The 21,653-nt window shown below is 33.1% G+C and overlaps 1 protein-coding gene across 3 annotated transcripts in view; it reads left to right on the top strand.

The window, feature by feature from the left end:
* Positions 1 to 21,653, top strand: part of STRN3 (striatin 3) — a 99,647-nt gene that overhangs the window by 52,817 nt on the left and 25,177 nt on the right. For 2 of the 3 annotated variants that reach the window (XM_027870084.1, XM_027870083.1), the window contains exons 3-7: positions 1,373 to 1,446; positions 5,128 to 5,209; positions 9,387 to 9,563; positions 11,241 to 11,370; positions 12,561 to 12,702. In XM_027870084.1, the coding sequence (XP_027725885.1) occupies positions 1,373 to 1,446; positions 5,128 to 5,209; positions 9,387 to 9,563; positions 11,241 to 11,370; positions 12,561 to 12,702 (605 nt within the window). Of the gene's footprint in view, positions 1 to 1,372; positions 1,447 to 5,127; positions 5,210 to 9,386; positions 9,564 to 11,240; positions 11,371 to 12,560; positions 12,703 to 17,759; positions 17,871 to 21,653 lie in introns of all 3 variants that reach the window. The other variant, XM_027870082.1, reaches the window with a different exon arrangement.

Genomic DNA, 21,653 nt, shown 5'->3' with positions numbered 1-21,653 from the left:
GCATGATAATCTTGATGAAATTGTGATCTTGGCTTATTTTTTAGATAATCACTAACCATCAAAGTTCCTGGCATGTATACTAGGTTCTTAATAAATGTTTATTGACGGACACCCCTTCATTTATTCATTTATTTATTTATTCATTCATTCATTTATTTATTTATTGCTTTTTGGTGAGGCAGTCGAGGTTAAGTGACTTGCCCAGGGTCACACACCTAGTAAGTGTGAGATCCTTTTAATTTTTTCAAGGAAATGAAGTAAAACTTACTGGCTTACAGTTTGCATATTCCATTTCTCTCCCTTCTGGGGAGAAAATTTAGGTAGTTCTGTGGGCCCTTTGCTATTATTATTCACAGTATTTCAGATTATCACTGATTACCTGAGAGTGTAGTGCATCTAGGCCACCTGACTTGAATATATCAAAGGCAACTTTCTTAAAACATTTCCCTCCTTATATTGGATGTCAACTCCCACCCAACCCCCCCTTTTTTGGGTGCTTTTTAAGCCATCAATATTCTTGACTGGGAATACAGCTGCAAAATATGAAATGAGCAGCTGTCCTTTCTTCAATATAGTTAGAGGACAGTGCATTATAGCAGTTGGGTGTTTAAATCTTGTAGAAGTTGTAAAGGGAGAGAAGAAGAAGGAAATCAGCATTTTTATGGCATCTTCTCTGCTGTCAGGCACTTTGCTCAGTGTTTTACAAATACTATCTCATTTGATCCTCATGACAATTTTGGTGGGTGCTTTTACTCTCTCCATGTTATATCTGAGGAAAAGGAGGCAAACAGAGGTTATGTGACTTATCCAGGATCACACAGCTAATAAGTGTCAGAGGCTGGATTTGAGCTCAAGACTTCTTGCTGCAGGCCCAGCTCACTATACACTGCAGCACTACTTGGCTGGTGGTTCAGTAGATAGAGTGGGAATAAAAAGATGAAAACTATCATAAGCATTTCAGGAGTTTAATTTAGGTTTTTGTCAGAAAAAAAGGGCAACAAATTAGACACTCAGCTTTATAGGCTTTAAGAGATCAGTCCTAACAAGATTACAGTTAAAATCTAGGACAATTAACTTGGAAGGGGAAATAAGATGGCATAGTAGAAAGAATGCTAGACTTTTGAGTTAAAGGACCTACTTTCAAATCCCAGTTTGACCTTGATGAAGAAAATCACTTCAGTTTTCTCGTCTGTGAAATGGGGATTATATATAATAGTTAAACTAATTTCACAAAGTCTTTCTTGGGAGAATACGTTGTAAATCTTAACGTGCTATGTAGTTCTGAATAATTGTTTTTTAAGCACCTGTTTATTTGAGGGCATAAAATGTTTTGGTGAGTTTTTGTTTTCACTAGTTTATTCTTATTTTTCAGGGCAAAATACCACAAATTAAAATATGGCACAGAATTGAACCAAGGTGACTTGAAAATGCCAACTTTTGAATCAGGTAAATATATTTATACACACGTATGTATGTATATGTGTCTATGTGTATGTATATACACATAGACACATATATGTATACATACATATTAGCCCCCCACCCTGCCCCCTGGCTGCCTTTTAGGATGAAAAAAAATTGAATTTATAGCTCAGGTATTTAGTGCCTGTATTTTGCTTTGGTATTATTGGTTAAACGTAATGATTGAGGCTTTTTTTTTTTTTTTTTAAATGTATTGAAACTGAAAAATCATCAAGTGTCTAAAAGCGAATAGATGGCTGAAGGTGTCCTATTAAATTTTATTCTTCCTGTGAATAACCCTAATCCCAAACTATGGAGCAACTTTACATTTTAATGAGTACTTACTATTTTAACACCCATAATTCTGTCCCATATTTACACATATTTACAAGTTTACATTAAGAATATATGACATCTGGAAAGTTGTAGTGAACTAAATTAACTCTGGGAGTTTGAGAATATGGCTGGATCTGGTACTTTAAAACATCCGAAGAGATTGTAACATGGCCAGTAGGCCCAAATTTCTCATTGCCTCTAAGTAACCCATTTACTGACTCAGCAATTCAGCTTAGGAGGAAGTGGTTTAATTTTGGCACCAAGTTTCTGGTGTGATAGGAGAGAAAGCAAGATAGATAGAATCACATCTATATGTTATAGAAAGCAGTAGACTTGAAGTCATTAGGTTCAAGTGTCAGCTGTTCTTATCTTAGTAATACTGTGTGAATCACTTAACCTCTCATGTTCAGTTAACATTATTCCCCTTTCCCTCATTTTTCCTTTGGAAGATCATGCAATCTCATGGGTCAAATTATTGTATTGCAGTATTTATGCCTTAATTCTTATTTGGTGTGTAGGCACTGAATATGATTTCTTTTGTGTTTATTTTATTTTAATCTTTGGATTTCATTTTGATTATCTAACATGATCAGAATTCTGTATTATAAAATTGAGATAACTGACTTTTGATTGTGTTAGAACCTTGTGGATATTTTTTTTCCTCATTTGTAAAATGAGGAACGTGGACTCGATTGAATGATCTTTATAAAATCCCTTGAAGCTTTAATGACTTTAATTTCTGTAGCGGTAACTTTATGCAGTTCTAAAGAACAAAGCACTTTATATACATTGTCATTTTATCCTCATAAAAACCAAAAGAAATAGAGGCAAATGTTATCCTTATTTTACAGATAAAGAAACAGAGAAAGTGAAGTGAGTGAGTTATACAGCATTCCTAAGCTAAGTGAAACAACTGGCATTTGAACCCAGTGGTTTCAAGTGTATTTGCTTTTTATACTATGCCACTGTATCGTTCTCTTCTATAGTATATAAGATATGACTCTGTTTATCTTGGTATTTCTCTTCCTTTGGTTGATTTTCCTTTTACTTCTGTAGTTCTTGGTTTTAGCTTTATAGCCCAGAAGTGGAGGTCATTGAAGTGTTTACTAGTATCTGGCTCCACCTACTGGTAAAGATGTGAAGTTAAAGCTCAGTTTGGTGAAAAAATATGTTTGGAGAAGGAGTTGGGGCAAGGACTTAAACCTTCAAATGTGATTTCTAGAAATACGGAAAATTTACATAATTGAGAAAGAATGAAGTAATGGTTGACAGTGGAAAGGAGATATCTGAAGTCAGGAAAAATGTGCAAAACAAATGTTTTAGTATTCTACAAGGTAAAAACTATACTATTCTGTCTAAAAAATTTCAATACTAAGATGCCTTTGTGTACCTAGATCAATTATAGACTTTGATAATTAAAGCAAATGTAAAATATCATCTAGTCTGACATCCTAGTTTTATGGAAGAGCAAACTGAGGCCCAGAAAAGAAGACATATCTTTCCCATAGTTACACTGTATAATTAGAACTCATTTTCCAGTTCCTAGTCCATTGGTCTTCTACATCTTAATCTAAATTTTCTTTCCTTGGCAGTCCATCTCGTGTTTTGAGTGATAACTCACTTTTTTTATAGTAACGCTTGCTTGTCTTTAGACCCAAAATTGACTTATTTATAAAATCAGAAAAAAATGTGACTCAGTACCTGACGTATATGTTGATGTTTTTATTTTTTGCTTCCTAACAACTAAAAATCTTGTTATCCTAAGAAGTTTCAATAAAAACACAAGATTCTTAATAAACTCAGGAAAGTTTCAGATTTAGGAATAATTAGGTAAGTCCCTCGGTAGTTATATATTATAGTAGAAGGTAGAAACCATATACTTTTAGTGTTTATAGAAATTTCTTGTGAGAATTTTTCTTGGCTTTCTAAAGTTCTGAAAATTGACCCATATCATTAGTTTCAATAAACTATTTGTATATGCAGGCCAACATATAGTTAATAGGTATAAAAGAATACAAAATTCCACTCTGCTTATTTTGTTGACTATTAAAGAGCGATTCCACAGAGCAGAATGGCTTTAAAAACTATTCGACAAGGTATCTGCCCATGAATGTGTGTTAAAGTCATGAGACTTCTTGAAAGAATGCAACAGAGATAAGTTTGTTAAATCTTTGATTATAAACTGTAAGCAAGACGTAATATATGTTCTCCAAAGTTGTTTGCTGCTGTCATGGAAGATGTACAAATACCAAAAGGATTCCCTATTATGGTGAAGTTCTCCCGATGCTCAGATTGTGATTGATGACTTGTTGAATATGCCAAGCCCCAGAACACTGCAAAGCATTTTAAATGAGATCTCTTTTGAGTTTGGTTTGGTGTAATTATCTATGTGGGGAAAACCAATGGGATAAAAAATGCCTCTTGTTCATATTGTAATATTTAATTGGTTGAACAACCCATAGACTTTGTCTATTGTTTTTTATATTATATATGAGAGAAAAGTCGTGGGTCAAATGATTAACAAGTATTTGTTAAGCACCTGTGTGCCGGACACTGGTAATGAACAATAAACTGGGCCCAGAATTGAATAGGAGGAAGAACGTAGACTGGATTGCCTTTGGGTTATTGTGCATTACTTTTAGTAAAAATACATCTTCATTAAAAAAAAAATAACCTTTATTTTTAGTACCCGTAGTCTATCAGTATGTCTGGGGATCATCAGATACCTAATCTCTGAAAAATTATTTGTAGGTCATCCAAAGGGGAATGGAGAGACATATGATTGGCATGAGTAGACTGCAGTGTATAATAAATAAAACTGTGTGGGAGAAGTGACATGATAATATCAAAGAAATATATGACTAGGAATGGAGGTGACCCAGTCACCTTAAGAGCAAGGAATAACCATTGCATAGCCCATGTTCTGCTGGGCTCTGTGCAGTGTCAAAGGACCAAAAGGAAGGCCTCTAGTGTATTGGGTGCTTTTTCCTCCCTCCCCTCTTGGAGAAATTTTCTGGAGGTTGTGAACCAGTCTTAGAGGATGGTTTGTTAGCTACTCAGTTAGAGGGAACTCTAATTATCTAATGAGATCATGTGTCCATCAAAGTATATAAGCTTCAGTAAAGCCTACTTGAGTCAAAGGAACTAGATTAATTTGTATTTTTAGAACTAGATTCTAATATTTTTGTAGGCTTTTTTTTTCTTTCTAAATATTTATTTTAATTTTACCTTTTTCCCCTAAGGTTTTGGTTATTCACTGCAAACAACAACTTTGCAAACATTTTTGGTAGTTTGAGTGACAGCTGTTAGTAATAAACTTTTCCTTTTCAGAAGAAACCAAAGACACAGAGGTTCCCACAGTACCTCAGAACAGTCAGCTGACCTGGAAACAAGGCAGACAGCTATTAAGACAGTGAGTAAAGTAATATGCTTAAATGATATCAAGTTAAACTTTATTATATAAATTAGAATCCTGGTATAACAAATCTCATTAGGTTTCCAATAAGATTTTGTGATAATGAGCACATAATGAGTTCGTTTATTCATTCCCTCTGAAGTCGTCTTGGTATAGGGAAAGAGGCTGTTGTTTGGTTGTTGGGGTATGGTGAAATGATTTCCTTCATTCCCTTCAGTTTGTAAATTGGTGGTTGTTTTAAAATTGAAGAATCATTTGCAGCAATTCATATATCCTTGTGAAGGATCTTTGCTTAAATCCAACTCCTGAACCTCCAGTTGGTGGATTAGCAGGAAGGGAACACAGTATTGAGCGTAAGGGGTTGTTGCCTAGGCAAGAAGAAGGAAAGAGGAATAGTGGGACAAAACCAAAAAACGAACTCTTAAGTTTATTTCTTAACTTGGAGCTGTCCTTTGTTACTTGAATTACCACATTTTGAATTGTCCTACCAGGTATAAACTCCTGATTTGATCCCCAGATAATCATTCTTTAAAGAACTTTATAAAAATTCAATTTAAATACAGTTTTTTTCAGAGCAGTTTTTTTGCATAGAACAAAGTACATATCTAAGTAAATTATATAATAGGTTCTATTTTCATTTTCTTTAATGGAATGAACTAGCCTGAAAGCTGTTTCAGGTGCACGGAGATTCAATAAAATAAGCTTAATTCAGATACAAATAGTTCTTGAAATGGTACAGGATGGCATAATACTGTTCTCCTTTTCTGGAGAACCAGAATTATCCTTTTATTTTATTTCATAACCAGCCTTTTATAGAATGTTGGCATAAAATCTCTTAACCCTACTTTAACCACTGTGAGCCTCAGTTTCCTTATCTGTAAAATGGGCATAAGTACCTGTAGTACTTGCCTAGTATGGTTATTTTGAGGATCAAATATGATCATAAATGTAAAGAACTTTCCAAACCTTTAATTGATTTGCAACTATCAGCTGTTACTGTTAAACCTAGCTTACTGCTCCTCTGGTTCTGGCTGCCTATGTAGTCTGTATGACTTGATGCTGTTCTCTGAGGTACAGTCTAATAATTAAGTTGAGGAGGAAGACGCACAGACTGAGGGAACAAAAAACAGATGTTCTGAATGACTAGTTTAAGTTGAATAACTGAGAATGTAGAAGTCCAGCTGTCATGAATCAGGAAGTCTTAGTCCAAGAAAAGCATAAATAGCTAAGTGTAAAGTTTTACTTTAGATTCTTTTTATCTTCCCTTTATATAGTAGTAGCCATTTGCAAAATAGGACCAGTATAGAAGGTTCATTAATGAGTAAAACTATAAACTGTGGGCACAGGGGAGAGTTTGAGAGGCATTTTTTCATCAGTGTAATTCCCTAACATTGGGTTTATTTTATGATCTGCTGTTCAGTGTTGTTTCCTGGAACAGTATGTATCTTAAAAGCAGGGACTAGGGGCAGGTAGGTGGTGCAGTGGATGGAGCACCAGCCCTGGAGTCAGGGGGACCTGAGTTCAGATCTAGTCTCACACATGTGACACTGGGCAAGTCACTTAACCCCACTTGCCTTACAAAAAAAGAAAAAAAAAAAGGCAGGGACTGCTTGTACTTGAGAAGAAAATGTTTTGTGAGTTGTATCAACTAGTAAGCATTTATTTTGCTAAATATTTCCTAGTTATAGATAAATTTTTGACTTTAGTTTTTTAAAATTTTGAGTTCTAAATTCTCTCTCTCCTGCCCCTCCCTTACCCCTACAGAAGACAATCAATATACCGAGTATACATGCAAAATCATGCAAAACGTTTTTCCATATTATCCTTGTTGCAAAAGACAACACACCCAACAGAAACAAGAAAAATAAGGTTAAAAAATTGTAGACTTCAATCTGCACTCAGAATTCATCAATTCTCAGGTGGATAGCATTTTTTGTCATGGGTCCTTAGGAATTAATTTTCTTGAATCATTGTCTTGATCAGTGTAGCTAAGTCACAATTGATGTTTGTGAAAATAGTGTTGTTGCTGTGTACTGTATCTCCCACTTCTTTTAATTTCACTTTGCTCAGTTTATATAGGTGTTGCTAAGTTTTTCTGAAACCAACCCCATTCCCACTCCCTGCCACTATCATTTCTTATAGCACAGCCATATACCACACTTGATTCAGCCATTTACCGGTTGACAGATATCCCTTCATTTAGTTATTTGCCAACCGCAAAAAAAAGTAGCTATAAATATTTTTGTGCATATAGGTGCATTCCCTTTCTCTTTCATCTCTTTGGGATACCGACCTAATAATGGTGTTGCTGGGTCAAAGAGTATGCACAGTTTTATAGCCCTTTGGGCATAGTTCCAGATTGCTCTCCAGAATGTTTGGATTAGTTCACAAATCCATTAACAGTGCTTTAGTGTCCCAATTTTTCCACATCCCCTCTAGCATTTATTTTCCTTTTCTGTTATGTTAGCTAATCTGATAGGTGTGAGATGGTATCTTGTTTTAATTTTCATTTCTCCAATCGATAGTGATTTGGAGTGTTTTTTATGTAAGTCTTGATAGCTTTGATTTCTTCTCAGTGAGTATTTGTTAAGTACCTGGGTCAGACACTGGGGATATAAATATAGTAAATAAAACAATCTCTACTTTAGAACAGCTCTTATTCTAATAGAGGAGTCAACAAAGACATGGTACAAGGCACATAATAAATGCGTCATCTATTTAATATACAGACTAACCATAAAGAGAATAAGTACAGATTCCTGAATACATGGTATTTGGGAGGAAGGGCACTATATGTGGAAAGTGGTGCTTGTACTATATCTTGCAGGAAGAGAGAAGGTGTGCGAAAAGAGTACTTTCCAATTCTGAAACACATCCAGCCCTTTGATGGGTGTGTAGTGTGTGAGGAACAGAGTCTAGTTTTGATTGGATTGAGATGTGTTCAAGGATTAACATCCTTTGAGACTGGAAAGATAGGTTGTGAAATGCTTTAGAAACAACAATAAGTTTATATTTTGTCCTCTGAGTATTTTTTAGATGGCTGTGTTTTTATGTATACAGGCATCCTATTCGATAGAACTTTATTGATATTATGTGATCGTAGATATTTTCTTTCATGGTTCTGAATTGATAAATTATCTTGATCTGTATTTGGCATTGGAGTCTCTATACAGAAATTTCTAAGCTTACTAGAAACAGAAAATGAGAAATAGAAACCTACACTTTGGTATATTTTGCTTTTTGTTTAACATTCTGATTCTCTAAATATTTTGCTAACTTATTATTTTGGACTTGGTGGGTGGTTTCTTTTGATTGGGTAGTTTCTTGTCCTTTCCCTTTCCATTCTCACTTAAAGCCTGCACTTTTGTGACATGACTTTTATACTTCTTTGGTTATAGCTTCATGTATTTCTTCTTTAAGTTTATATATATTTTTTTCCTATTTGCAAGAAGTTTTGTGCTGCTTAATGTACTGCTTAATGTTTTAGTAGGGTTGAGGGGAAGGAACTATGCTGATTTAAGTTTGACAGCCATAAAATTTTAAAAATGATTTTAAGGCACTAAAAGAAACCAAATTTCAGGGAACAGAACAAGGAATAATTAGATCAACAACACATCACTTGACTGTGAGCTACCTGTAAAGGAAAGAGCTTTTTCACATTTCTTTGAACTATAGTGATGAGATTTTATTTGTGCATTTAATGTTAGCACATTTTTTGAAAATCTTCCTTTTTTCCTACCTAATCACAATTTTTGATACTACCCAATAAAGGAATTTTTTCCTATCACGAGGTAAAATACTCTGGTTGTCACATGAGTAAACTGTTTGTTCCTGCCAATATACTCATCCTACAAAACATTTCTAGCTCTTTATTTTTGGGCCTCTGAACAATTGGGGATTGCTTCCCCCTAGCTTTCCATATGGAACTCTGTATATGTACAAGTATACATACACTCTTGGGCTCTTATTTATATCTTACCCTGGGAGAACATGCTAAAATAATAAAAAATGTAAAGGAACAATTTTACTATTCGCTTGGAAAACATTTACTGATGTGCTGGAAGGTATACTGGGCACTGTGAAGACCTCAAGCCAGTTAGTACTCTTTTAAATATTTTGTTATATGTTCTAATCTTTTCATTGGTTTTCAGGATTGAATATCTTTCCTCAACAGGTATCTTCAGGAAGTAGGTTACACAGATACAATATTAGATGTACGGTCTCAGAGGGTAAGATCATTACTTGGACTCTCTGGTTCGGAACCAAATGGCTCAGTAGAAACAAAGAATTTAGAACAGATTCTGAATGGAGGAGAATCTCCATCTAAGCAAAAAGGACAAGAAATCAAAAGGTATGATACATGTTTCTAAGATTATGTTCAGGAGTGTATGATAAATATAATTTTTATAAACTGTTATTAGCAGTTTATGTGCTAGGCAAATCCTAAATTTTTTCAAAACAATCTCCATTAGAAGTTAGTATGCTAATTTTAATTCTTATTCATTATTGTGCCATAATCAGAAGTAGTAAGCTGTGGACAGGAAAACGTTTGTTTGTGCTTTCTAAATTTGATCATTTATTAAGTAATTTAATAGGTACATGACATTGTGTCAAGGATATGGACAAAAATGTTGAGATACACTGCCCTTTTTTTTCCCCCAGAGATCTTTAATATTAGTAGATGAGAAAAAATGTATGTATAAAACACTTATAATAACATAAAAGTCCTAGGAGAAGTACAAAGTATTAGGAGAAATTTAAGGAGTGAAAGAGTACTTCTAATTGGAGAGAAGATATGTCCTGCTTATCCCTTCCTCTAAATGTAGACAGCCTCATCATTAAAATTATTAGAAATATTATTTGGAACTTGTTCTCTTGAACTCAACAGAATAAAGCTCTGTCTCGGTGCCAGTGACTTTTATGAATCAGAAGAGCAAAGTTCATAATTTCTTGATATCTTATAATACCTTTTACTTTCAGTGACATACTTATTTTGCCCTATTAGTGATTGCTTATCTCTTCCCTTCCATTCTCAATTATTTGTCCCATATTATAAAAGAAAATCCCAAATTTATTACCACTTTCTCAGAATCTAACAACTAGAACAGGAGTTTTTAAACTGGGGTTTGGAAATTTTCCCCTTCTAGTATTTTGATAACTTAATGTCAGCATAATTGGTTTCCTTTGTAAACCTATGCATTTTGGTACATATATTTAAAAACAGTATTCTGAAAAGAATTCCATAGCCTTCACCAGGTTGCCAAAGGTGTCCATGGCATAAAAAAAGAACTCATGATCCAGCAGCAGCCATTTTCCATTCTGTGCATAGATAATATTGATAAAATATAATGCTTAGATTTGGGAATAGAATAGTTTAGTTTATGCTTACATGCAGTTTGAGATGTTTTTTAAACCTTTCTCTTTTAACTAATGGGATCAGTTGGAAGAAATGACAGTTTTGAATTATAGAATGCTTTTAAAGAAATTAATTTGTGTTATTTTCAAGTGTATATAGTTATAATCATATGCTAAACATCATTTTAATGATAAATAAAATTAATTACCATATTAATTTAAATGAACTATTAGTGAAATTTGGTTTTCAGTGGATTAAGCATTTCCTTTTTTGTCAGTTTACACTTTTTTCTTACCTAATCTATAAACTTTTGGATATCTCATGTCTGCACTAACACAAATTCCAAATTAGGAGAGCATAAATAAACAGAAGTAAGCTTTTACTATATCTTCTTCATTGACTACTAGGTGTAAGTAACAGAAACAGACATGAATTGCTCGAAAGTTAACGTAGTTTTGTATCTATAGAAATAGTTTAAAACATTAAGAGTAAAGTAAAGCACATGAATATTGAAAGCATAATACGCTAAAGTAAAACTTATTTTAAAAATTCTAGTCTTAGATAATCTATATGATTAATAGCCATTAATTTCTAAACTAAACTATATTAAACTATTAAACTATATTCCTAAACTTAGTCAAAACCAATGAATTAATCTTTTTTTTTTTCTAGGAACTCTGGTGATGTTCTTGAAACATTCAATTTCTTAGAAAATGCAGATGATAGTGATGAAGAAGAGGAGAGTGATATGATTGAAGATCTCACAGATGGAAAAGAAAAGCATCGGATGAATAAACACAAAGTAGAGACTTAATTTTATATGCTCACAAACTAGGCTACATATATACTCATGCATTTCAGATATTTTTATAGAGCTTTTATTCTTGCATTTAATCATTTAATTATATCAGAGGCTTTTAAATATCCAGCTTTAGGTCACTTTCCTTTTTGGTTTTGTCACCAAAGTTGTCATTGTCTTCTCTTGGTCACCTTCATTTCTAATTTATTTGCATGTAATAGGAACTGTACTTGCCTCTCAGCTGCTGGATCGTGTGGTAGGGTTGCTTCTTTCTGTAGTAGAATATATTCTGTCCTTTGTCAGGGCTAGTTCTACTTCTCTTATGTTTACCTGCCACTAGAAATGGAGTTTTGAATGGCATTTGCTTAGTTTAGCAAATTACCTGTAGTGGCACTAATACTCTTTCTTTGTTATCTTGAGCAAATCTATTACCCCCCTCTCTGGACTATAATTTACAGAGGAGTAAAAAAATAAAAACATTGGGATACTACATGATATGTGAGTTCCCTTCCAAATTCAGAAAGTTCTGAGGTCTGTGTTAATGATCCCTTTAATTGGTCCAAAAAATTGAGAACTTTACTAAAGAGCTATCTCCAACTTTAAGAATAAGGTGTAATTATGGAGAAAAGGTAGCAGTGCTCATTTGTGGCATTATACAAGGGCCACAGGTGAATTATGTATGTATGTTGTGAGAAAGGGAGGGGGTTTGTGAAAAAACCAGTGTGGTTAAGAGAACATACTCTCAAGAAGTATTTTAGCACCTATTGTATTTTTTTGAGTTACCTAGAGTAAAAAGGATTTTATTGCTCTAAGGAACCTGCACTTTAAAATACAGTATGGGGCAGCTAAGTGGTGTCGCAGTGGATGGAGTACTGGCCCTAGAGTCAGGAGGACCTGAGTTCAAATTCGGCCTCAGACACATAACACTTAGTAGCTGTGTGAGCCTAGGCAAGTCACTTAACCCCATTGCTTAGGGCACCCCCCCCCCCAAAATACAGTAAGGAGTTTGTGTTCCACTTAGAAAATATGAGTAATATGTTACTAGTACTAAAAATTGTCATTCAGTCGTCAAGCATTAACTTTCTGTGCGATAGACTATAACACAATATATTTCAGGCTAAGTGTTTGAAAATATTAAAATACACTATCTCTCTAAAAATTCATAAATTTTGTGGGTCTTGGTTCATTTGCAGATTGGTAATGAAGGCTTAGCAGCTGACCTTACTGATGACCCAGATACTGAAGAAGCCCTGAAAGAATTTGATTTTTTAGTTACAGCTGAAGATGGAGAAGGAGCTGGAGAAGCACGGAGTTCAGGAGATGGCACAGAATGGGGTAAGAAGATAAGATAAAAGCAAATAATATTTGAAGGAGGGGAGCAGTCCTACAGATGTATATATTGGGGAAAAAATTTTGTGAGATTGAGTGTATGCATTTGAATGTGTGGTTGAAGTTAAAATGGATAGCAAAGGATCAGTGCTGAAAAATTTCAAGGTAATATATCTTGAAATATTATCTTATTCAAAACCTGATGTAGCAACACTTAATATATAGCTTTAAAAGATTTTGTTTTTAACTTATTGCTTTCCTCTCAGCAATACCTTTTATTCTAAAACAGTTGTCATTATTAAACATTCTCATTTTGATCAATTTGGGAAGTAAATTTATGTTCTTCAGAATCTTAACTCTTTTTATATTTCATCTCGGTCTGGTATAGTTTGTCCTTACAGATGCAAAAGCAGGTGAATTTACCAAATCTGATTTTTTTAGGTTTCTGTTGGTCAAGAATTAATGATATTCTTTTATCAAGATATTTAACTTGTTAATACCGTAGCCAGAAATCTTCACATTCTTCTAATGTCAGTTAGGAGTTAGACTATCTAAGCATATGACAATTACATGGTAAGATAATGATCTGACTATAGCTCAGAGTAAACTATATTTTGTAATTTTACTTAGGATGTATCACAGACTCCCTTTAGACACTAGATTTGGTGTCCTTTTTGTTGTTTATATTAAGTATTTGCTTATATAAAGTTTTTTGGCTTGATAGAGAAGCAGCATGGTATAATGGAAACGAGTACTAGACTTACAGCCAGCATTTGAACCCAGCTGTCCTGACTCTGCAACGCTTAATACCTATGTGATTCTGAACAAGTCACTTAATCTTAATTTTACTCATTTTGGGATAATGCTTGTACTACCTATCTCACAGGGCTGTTGTGAGGAAAGCGTTTTGTAAACCATTAAATACTATGTAAGTGTGAGTTGCTATCATTATCTTATTTTTATACCAGAATAAGTTAGAATTTGGTTACAGAGTTTTAAAGGAAAAGTTTATTGATACGTTTTATAACGTATAAGTCATTAAACATTGTCCATGAATGTTAACCCTTATTACAAGAGTGAGCAATTTCTTGGTTTTGGTTTTTGGTTTTAAAGTTGCCTTTATGGTTAAAATGTAAACCATTTATATAAAGGGCTTCATTTCTCACAGAAAAATCAATACTGTTTAAAGACAAATTTTCACACATAAATGGACAGAACATCCATGAGATCTCTCAGTTTACCTCCATTCTTATTCTTTAAACATAATTTCCACAAGGCTAGTTGATTCTTGAATTATTTACACATGTGGAGAGGAGCAGAGAGGCACAACCCAAAAGCAGACACGATAAAGTGATACCGTAAATGCAACATACCCTTTCCAAGTAATAGACAGCATCATTATTTAAGCTAGCCAAATATAATTTTAGACAAAGTTGCATTTTTTAACTCTTTCTACACAGAAGACTTTTGGCCAATGGTGTAGGATGTAGTCTCTGTTATATTTGGGTGAGAGAAAAGGCAAATTGATCTTTCAGCAAAGGAGTTAATCATGTAAAGCGATTGTAATAACCTGTAAGAACACAAAAGCAACAACTATTTGTTTACTTCTCAATAATTGAGAATTTAATCTGGTTAACAGTTTAAAGCATAACTATCATCTCAATTTTTTTCCCTTTCAGGAAGCACTTTTAATGTTTCTTTAAAGCACTTTGAGTTCTCTGGAGAGGAATAAATTTTGTTTTCCTAATTTAGTACCTACACCAAGCAAAGAAACATCCTTTATAAATAGTTTGTTTATGTTTTTCCAAATTAATTACATATAAGAGAAAATGTCCAGAAATATTTTTAATAAATATTTATAAACTTAATTTGGCTTTATTAGTTTGTTACTTTTTGCATGGGTCTAATTGACAAGAAAATATTTGTTATAGCTGTTTACGTTGAATTGTCTTCATAAAATGGTCTGTTTATATGTAAGTAGACAGTTTTAGTTTCTGATGGTGCTGGCTGGTAAAGCTGCCGAGCTGTATATAGCAATAAATATTGCCATGTATGTCCTAGTAATAATAGTAAGGATAATGACAATAGCTGGCATTTATATATTACTTAAAGATTTACAAAGCGCTTTATATGTATTTTCTTATTAATTATATTGTCCCATATAGAGACATCTACTTGTATTGTTAAGCATAATTTCATTTTATTTACTTATTTATTTTTGTGCTCTAGTAGTCCATTTGTCAAATTTGATGAAATTCAATTTGGGACCTTTTAAAATGTGATTAGATATTTTCTCTTATTTAGCTATTACATATTTTAATTTTATATTTTTTTCTTCTTTCAACTATATAGCATAACTTAACTTTAAGGTTTTTATACAGTTTTCTCCCGTGTAAATATGTAACCCCGCAAATGCCTGCTGTTGCATCCCTAATTTTTATTATTGCTTTATAGGGACTATAATTTTAAGTGCTTTGTTTTCCCCCCTCCCCACCGTACTAAAACATCTTTTAAGCTGATTGATGAAACAACATTGTTCTAAAATCTGATTGATACCTGGATGTATATATTTAAATTTCATAGAGGATAGTTCGAAATTTTTCATGCTTCAAGAAAACAAAATAATGATAGATTTAGGCCATGTCTAAAAAGTCTTTGCCATTTATTCTACTTTGGCAATCAGAAATGCTATTATTAAAATTCCGTGTGTTTAATTGCGTTGAATTTTCATGGGTGTAATTTTTGTGCACATTCCATAATCATGTTTGCCTTTAAAAAAAAGAAAAAGAAAAAAGTAAAATGGCCTGAAGTGGTACAACCTCATTTCTTGATTTTTTTTCTTCCCCCTAGATTTTTTAAAAAAGGATTAACAGTGTAGAAGATTATGATGCCTCTTCCTTTGTGCTCTTATCTATTTCTTATAAGCAATATCAATCAGCAGTTACTTACCAGGCAAGTTTCAGGATGTTGTCTGTGCACATATGCATTCACCAACATGTTCCTTATATTGCAATAAGTTTAACTTTGAATTTTTGAGAAAGTAGGATATTTTGCAAATGATGTTTATTTTTCCCCTTCAGCTTATTCTTATATATTGCCTTTTGCTTTTTCACTCCCTTTTGCTGCTTTAGTTTGAGCTACTCACAGCTATTTTTCTTTCTGCAAAGAATCTATCTTAATTGGTCAAATGTCTCATTAATTTTTTCTACCTTATATAATTTCTGATAAGTGTTATGCCACTTCTGTTGAAACAACCCCTCTTTGGTTTCTATTGATGATTTTTTTTTTAATGTGATTATCCAAACCATTGTTTGGGCTTGTCCTACTGTCATACTGCTCTTAAATGACTTTTTTAGATAGGAATCTTTAGCTTTGTTAAAGCTGATTGGATTCTTTGTAGTGTATTTATCAAGAAACTTCATGTGAGATAACCTGTCAATTCAGTTTTTACTTTGGGTTAGTCACATTAATATACTTGATGCCTTTGGCAAATGTTGTAAGGAAATTTCACGCTTGTAGGGTACATTTGAGGCAGTAATGTAACCCATATACATATAGTTACTCAGATACTGTGTCCACAAAGCGAAAAATGGCTTTAAAAATGGTTTGAGATTCAATTCAAGTTTATTTTTCAAATTCTTAGGTTTGTGTCACCTACAAACCAGATACTCTAAGTAGTCTTTTAAAAATCTCAGTTGAAAGGTTGCATCTCAAAAAAGGAAACTGGGTGTTTTGTGTATAGATCTTAATTGTCCAAAGTATTTTTTTTTTGTCCTTTTTATCTAGAATAATTGAAATGAATCATCATACTAAGCAAATTTAAATTTATAATTTTTTTGATAACTTTGAAGGGAAACCTTCATAATACAGTTTAAAAAAATTTGTTGTATATTTTTATTATTGCTTGAATTTTCAAAATTTAGTAAGTTCTTGTTCCCTAAAAGTTACCTACCTTTTTAGTCCTATAATGTATTTTGATATAATTTGATTTTCTTTTTTTGCTACAGGCTATAATGATATAAACTCACAACTATGATTCCATTGCAGGATGTTTTGTCACACCTTGTTACTGGGCTGTTTAAAATCAACCAGCAATCTTTCCCCCTTCCCTTGCCCTTCCAATATCACCAGTATTCTAGTTATGTGTAAACAGACTTACTCTTTTCCTTACCACTTCATTCCCCCTAAAATGTTTCTTCCACATTTACTTAACAGTAACTTTTTTCCAGGCACAAGTTTTAGCTAATAAAAAATATGGATTTGTGGATGGCCAATTAAAGGTGCTGAAATTTCGTCTCTAGTAAATGCACAACAGTGTTTATTTTCACATCTCCCTGCTTTTCACTGGTCTCACGCCCCAAAACTGTGATCTAAAAATATTCAACAGTAGAGTCTTGAGAGTTTTTTTTTGCTAATTTTAGTAGTAGACCTATGGAAGAAGGTAATGAGATGTTGGAACTATTTTGGGTTTGTGTGAATGATTTTCTATTATTTAAGAGACTTTACTTTGGAACTCTATGTTTATTATATTGGCCATGATAACTTCATTTGTAGAGCTGCCTCTGCATGCAGAATAAAAGGGAGAGAGGGTGCATGATTACTTTCATCAACAAAATGGCACTGACATATACTTAGCTTGCACTTTCATGGTTAGTACGCATGAAATTCATTTATTTGCTTATGATGCTGGCTGAATAATTTTTTTATTAACACTTTTCTAAAGATGCAGTAATCTAATTTGGGTAGCTTTATATTTTGTTTCTAGTCTTGGTTCATTGGTGCTTCAACAGCAGCGGTATTCGGAAAATAACTATTCCCAAATTTTGATTTATAAAATTAAGTCAAATTTTAAATGTTAAAATATTTTAAAATTTGGAAAACTAACATAGGATTTCGTGCTTGAATTGTGAATAACAAGGCAAAGACTGCACCTTTAAATATTTTGAGTATAATCTAATAGTACATTTTGATGATGATTACATAAACCTATATAACAGTTGATTGCCAACAGCTTGCATTGCCAACTGCTGATTTTTTTTCTTTTAATAATATGCTGCATGTAGACAAAGATGACCTGTCCCCAACTGCTGAGGTTTGGGATGTAGACCAGGGGCTAATAAGTAAACTGAAGGAACAGTACAAGAAGGAACGAAAGGGGAAGAAAGGGGTCAAGAGTAAGTGCAGATATTCTGACTATTATATTGTAACTTTTCATATTAATGTTGAGGAAAACATTTTCAAGTTATGTTTTTTCTTATTGTTTTTGTGTGTGTGTGTGTGTGTGTGTGTGTGTGTGTGTGTATGAGACATTTACTGTTTTTCATAATGGGGCAACCAACTTTAAACTTTGTCTGTTGTATGACATCTCAAGTTCATATGAACAAAATTTAATGTATCATTAGTGAAATTGAGAAACATTGAAAGCACATCCAATTGGACAGGGATAGAGGGCAGAAACATTTATTTTCCAAATCTTAAACATTATATGATATTGGCCATGAAATTAAAAAGTTAGCAGTCAGTAAGAAAGGGAGAAAGGAAAACCTGTTAAATAACTCTTGTCACCTCTACTCTTTCCCTTTGACCTTAACTGTTAATATCCTTTGTTTCCTGTAGATTTTGGAATATAGAAATACCAGGAGCAAAATTATATTTCCTGCTTTTGCTTCTGCCTGACTTAAAAAAAAAAAAGCTATCATAGCTAGTATCTCCAATACAAAACCTTAAGGGCTTACTGGATATGCACCTGTGGGATTCATGCAAAGTCCCACTAAATGTTAAACTAACTGATGTTAGTCACTGCTAAGTTCATCACTGGTGATGTTTATCATGAAAATTTTAACTGTGTTTATAAAATAAGGGGGAAATTGTCCTTAATCAGCTTTAAACTTAAATTTTTTAACACTGTTTTTAGTGTCCTTTGACTCCTATCCTTAATGTGTTATTCCTGACCATTTCAAAGGGAAAAATAAAATTAGGTGAGAAAAGTAAAGAAACACAGTTTTTCAAATTGACAGTTCTCAATAACACACATATTTGACTCACTAGGTAAGTTAGATTAGGAAATGGACGTGTAATTTCAAGAACGAGAGAAGTTTCAGTTTGGAAATGATGAAATTTTTTTTTTAGAGGGTAGGGTAGGTGCTAGTAGCTTAATATTATTGAAATTTGACTTTTTTGCATTTTCCTTGCTGTAGACTTAAGTTCTTGCTATGTGCTAGCCTCAGTTATTGCATGTTGATTTAAGAAACTTAAAAATTAGAACTTCAATAATTCTATAAGAAATTTCAACCCATATAGCAAAATGCTTATTTTATTTTAAAACAGTGCTGGGCTGGTGCTGTATTCAGGCTCTAACATCACTTATTTATAATTTGTGCATGATGAGTGTTTAAGTGGTTTTGCATGATTAGTTATTTTAATGAAATTAGGATTAGTTTGGAGAGGCTAAGCTTTAAGAGACTTATCATCTTTGACCTTTTGGCTTACATGTGGAAATTTTAAACTGAAACATATCTGTTCTCAAAATGTTAAGTGATAATTTGTTACATTTCTTTCTAATCCTATTTAACTTGATACATACCTGACTATGTAGATACCTATGTTAAAATTTGGAAATTAAACATAAGCAAAAGAATGTGGTTTTCACTGAATTAAAAGCTAGTTTACTAGAACAACTTGTTATTAAGTCACATATAAAATGTAAATTTTTTTGATTTTCCTGTTGTCTTCTTGACCCTTCTCCCAGTTTCCCTTTCTACCTTCTCTTTGCTTCTTCTTACCTAGCTTTGGACAAAAAAGTAGGAGTAAGTATTCTTACCCTATTATGTCAGCTTGATGGTTTTTAGGCCAAGTTCTTTATCCTCTTGTAATGAGTCCTCTCTTTTAGACTCTTCAGAGTATATTAGTGTATAATTTAACAGGTACAAAGTAAAATAAAGTTATTGAATTAAACGGTAAACTTGATTACTTTTCATATCTTTAAAAAATGAAGACTTTAATGAACAATGTCTTTTTTCTAGAGTCACTTGTTTTGAGTTCACAAGATTTTGATATTCTTATTCTCATGAAGATACATTTTTATCATATTGGCAGTTAAACATATCTGTGAAGTTTATTTTTCCAAGTATAGTCTTGATTATATTCCTTGATTACAGGTTTTCAGTGGAGTTAAAATCAAGTGAGTTCCCAGATAAATGAAACATCTTTCAGATAACTTTCTTAACACATTCTATGACTAAGTCACATGGTTCAAAGCCATGGTGCAGTCTCTCATCTCCTTTGTGGAATTTCTGTAATTATGCATTATTTCTGCTTTTCAGGGTATCAGCTCATTTTTCAGAGTTAGTCACTCTATCCATGTGGATAAAGGTCTTTTTAGAGTAGATGTTTTGCAGTCTGATCAGATTTCACAGGCTCATCTGGAAGTCTTCTGACATTAGTTTTCATATGTGTTTGAATATTAAAAGTAAATTTCATCAGTAAAGTTACCTTTTCCAAAGTATTCTATTCTTCATATTGTCTCGTTCATGAAAGGCAGTTTTTCTTCATTGCAGTGGAAAAGTGATCTCTGAGGTCCTTCAACTGAGTAATAAGGTGTGTCTTCTTGGGAGGACTTTGCTTCTTTTCTGAGGCTTAATTAGGTTGCTTAGCATCAATCATTTTTTCAGTTCTTAGTGTTATTTTTAATTTTCACCTTCATTCTCTTTGTAGCTTCAGTGTGACAGATCCTGTTTACTTGTGTGGGCTTGAATGATCCTTAACAGTCATCATTGAAGTGTGCTCCTTAAAAGCTTCACCTTGGGGCAGCTAGGCGGCGCTGTGGATAGAGCACCGGCCCTGAAGTCAGGAGGAACTTGAGTTCAAATGCAGCCTCAGACCAAACAATTGACACTTACTAACTGTGTGACCCTGAGCAAGTCACTTAACCCCAATTGCCTATTAAAAAAAAACAAAAAAAAAACTCCAGCTTGTGTTTCCTTAAGAAGCACAGGGTTACAAATACATGAGAGCAATAGAAACACGTGCATAGCATTAAATCCAGCTCTTAATGGATGGAGACTGAGTTAAAGGTAGGGAATTCAGCTCAGTCTAGTTTCATCTAGTCAAGGTCAGACACAATATCAGAATTATTGCTTTTCTCAAGTTATTAGCATGCTATGATAATTTATTCTAAGACTTGTGTCACAGTAGTTTGCAATTTCTCTAAAATTCTATTTTAAGGGAGTTGAATTGTTTTGAATATTAGGCTTATGTAGCATTTTGAAAAGTCATCACTAAGAAATTTCTCTAGACTTTCGTATTTTGACCAACTACACTTGAATATAATCACTTTGCCTTGGTCTGTAAGAAGGAACTCAAACACACCTGCCCTCATCGTGTTCTTTTCTTGTTTTGTCTTTGTTAAAGATTCTGAACACCTTAGTGGAAAAGAAGAGTTGACAATTTATGTATTATTTTTATATTTCTCTTGATACCACATCATAATCAAGATCTTATTTACTTGATTATCTATATTAACACACAATATTGCCTAAGCCTGGATTGCTGGTGGGGAAATGGCACTTGGGAAAATTAAATTTTTTTCTTTATTTATGAGTGCTCTTTTCCAAAACTCAAAAATTACAGTAATTCATGAAGTTGTTAGTAATTATCCCCATGATGTATCTAGTATTCCATTTTTAAGAGCCTACTTTTTTTTTTGTATATGGCTTTGAAAATTTACCAGAAAAATTAGTAAAACTTCAGTGTTTTACTAATTATTCTTTCTTGACTCAGCCTCTTACTCCTTACCATGACATATTTGTTGACTTGCTGCTGTGTTAGTGGCACTGTTTTCTCTAGATTTTTATAAACTGGTAAAGTTTTGGAGGAAGTTTGCTTTACCACATTATAATGGTTAGTATAAAACTGATGCTCTTAGTATCCTTTTCTTATTCATTGTAAATATTCTTTCG

Source organism: Vombatus ursinus, unplaced genomic scaffold (assembly GCF_900497805.2).
Source record: "Vombatus ursinus unplaced genomic scaffold, bare-nosed wombat genome assembly UNPS02014794.1, whole genome shotgun sequence".
Lineage (NCBI taxonomy): Eukaryota > Metazoa > Chordata > Mammalia > Diprotodontia > Vombatidae > Vombatus > Vombatus ursinus.
Note: the sequence above shows the minus strand (reverse complement) of the source record. Positions and strands in the feature narration are given on the sequence as shown.